Here is a 1,208-nt window from a genome sequence, read left to right as displayed (position 1 = left end):
CCCGCGAGGCGCCCGACTCCGTGGACGAGCACCCCTTGCCCCTGGGCGCTGGTGCCTACCCGCGTGACGTGGACGTGCGGTGCCCGCCCCCGCCCTACCCCAAGCACCTGCTGCTGCGGGGCGCGGCCGAGCAGGTGGACGTGGACGGCCTGTGCGCGGGGGTGGAGCAGCGGCTGCGGGGCACGCAGGCCGAGCCCCCCGACAGGGCCGACCCGGACCCCAAAGGCTCCAAGGCCGACCGAACCGGGAAAGATAAGAAGCAGATCCAGACGTCCCCCGTCCCTGTCCGCAAAAACGGCAGAGACGAGGAGAAAAGGGAGTCTCGGATCAAGAGCTACTCGCCCTATGCGTTCAAGTTCTTCATGGAGCAGCACGTGGAGAACGTCATCAAGACCTACCAGCAGAAGGTGCACCGCAGGCTGCAGCTGGAGCAGGAGATGGCCAGGGTAAGGCCCGTTTCCTCCTCCTGTCCCCCAAGCCCACAGCCGCGGCCCACAGCGGCCCCTCCATGTCTGCTTTGTGTTCTGCATCGCCTGCGTGCCCGGTGGCCTGGGCACGCCACCCACCTGGAGAAATGACAGGTGTGGCAACCTCCCTTCCCTTTCCACCCTGGCATCTAGGTCAGGGGTGGCTGTGTGCCATGTGCCAACAGAAATGTCACCAAATGGATTGTTATGTTTCCCTACTAGTAACAAATTTCGTCTTACGAATTAGTACTTTAGAAATGATAGAAACAAAGTTTGAGGTTTTATAAATGGAAATTGTGGAATTTATAAAGAAAAATATAGTAGTGATCCACTTATCCTTTAAGTCTATTATTAACAAATGTTTTTAACATCTTACTTGACACTAAACTGCTAAAGAAGGTAGTTATGAAATTATTTAAATTAAATGTTATAGTAAATTGAAATCATACAAACCACTAATTTCAAATTCTAAAAATAAAATTTGTGTTCTTTTCTACTCTCCCATTTTCATCGACTTTTTTTTCTATTTTCCTATCCCCTGAGCTATTAAAATATTAGGTTGCTCTTAGAGTTCCAATAATTTGGTGTCTCTTTTCCCACTGATTTTTGTTAACCATGGCCTTTAGTTTTTAGGGCCTAAAGCCACCTGGAGACAGAAGTGTCTGGCTGTCCCTCTGGGCTCCAGGTCTGTGTCTGTATGCGGACATGAGGAGCAGAGCCTGTGCGCTCTCGCAGAGGAGT

General features: G+C 51.6%; 1 protein-coding gene across 1 annotated transcript in view; it reads left to right on the top strand.

Moving 5' to 3' along the window:
* LATS2 (large tumor suppressor kinase 2) overlaps positions 1-1,208 on the top strand; it is a 23,460-nt gene that overhangs the window by 15,872 nt on the left and 6,380 nt on the right. Inside the window, exon 4 of the mRNA XM_025047114.1 lies at positions 9-446. Within this exon, the coding sequence (XP_024902882.1) occupies positions 9-446 (438 nt within the window). The remainder of the gene's footprint in view (positions 1-8; positions 447-1,208) is intronic.

This window comes from Pteropus alecto, unplaced genomic scaffold (genome assembly GCF_000325575.1).
Source record: "Pteropus alecto unplaced genomic scaffold, ASM32557v1 scaffold80, whole genome shotgun sequence".
Taxonomy (NCBI): domain Eukaryota; kingdom Metazoa; phylum Chordata; class Mammalia; order Chiroptera; family Pteropodidae; genus Pteropus; species Pteropus alecto.
Note: the sequence above shows the minus strand (reverse complement) of the source record. Positions and strands in the feature narration are given on the sequence as shown.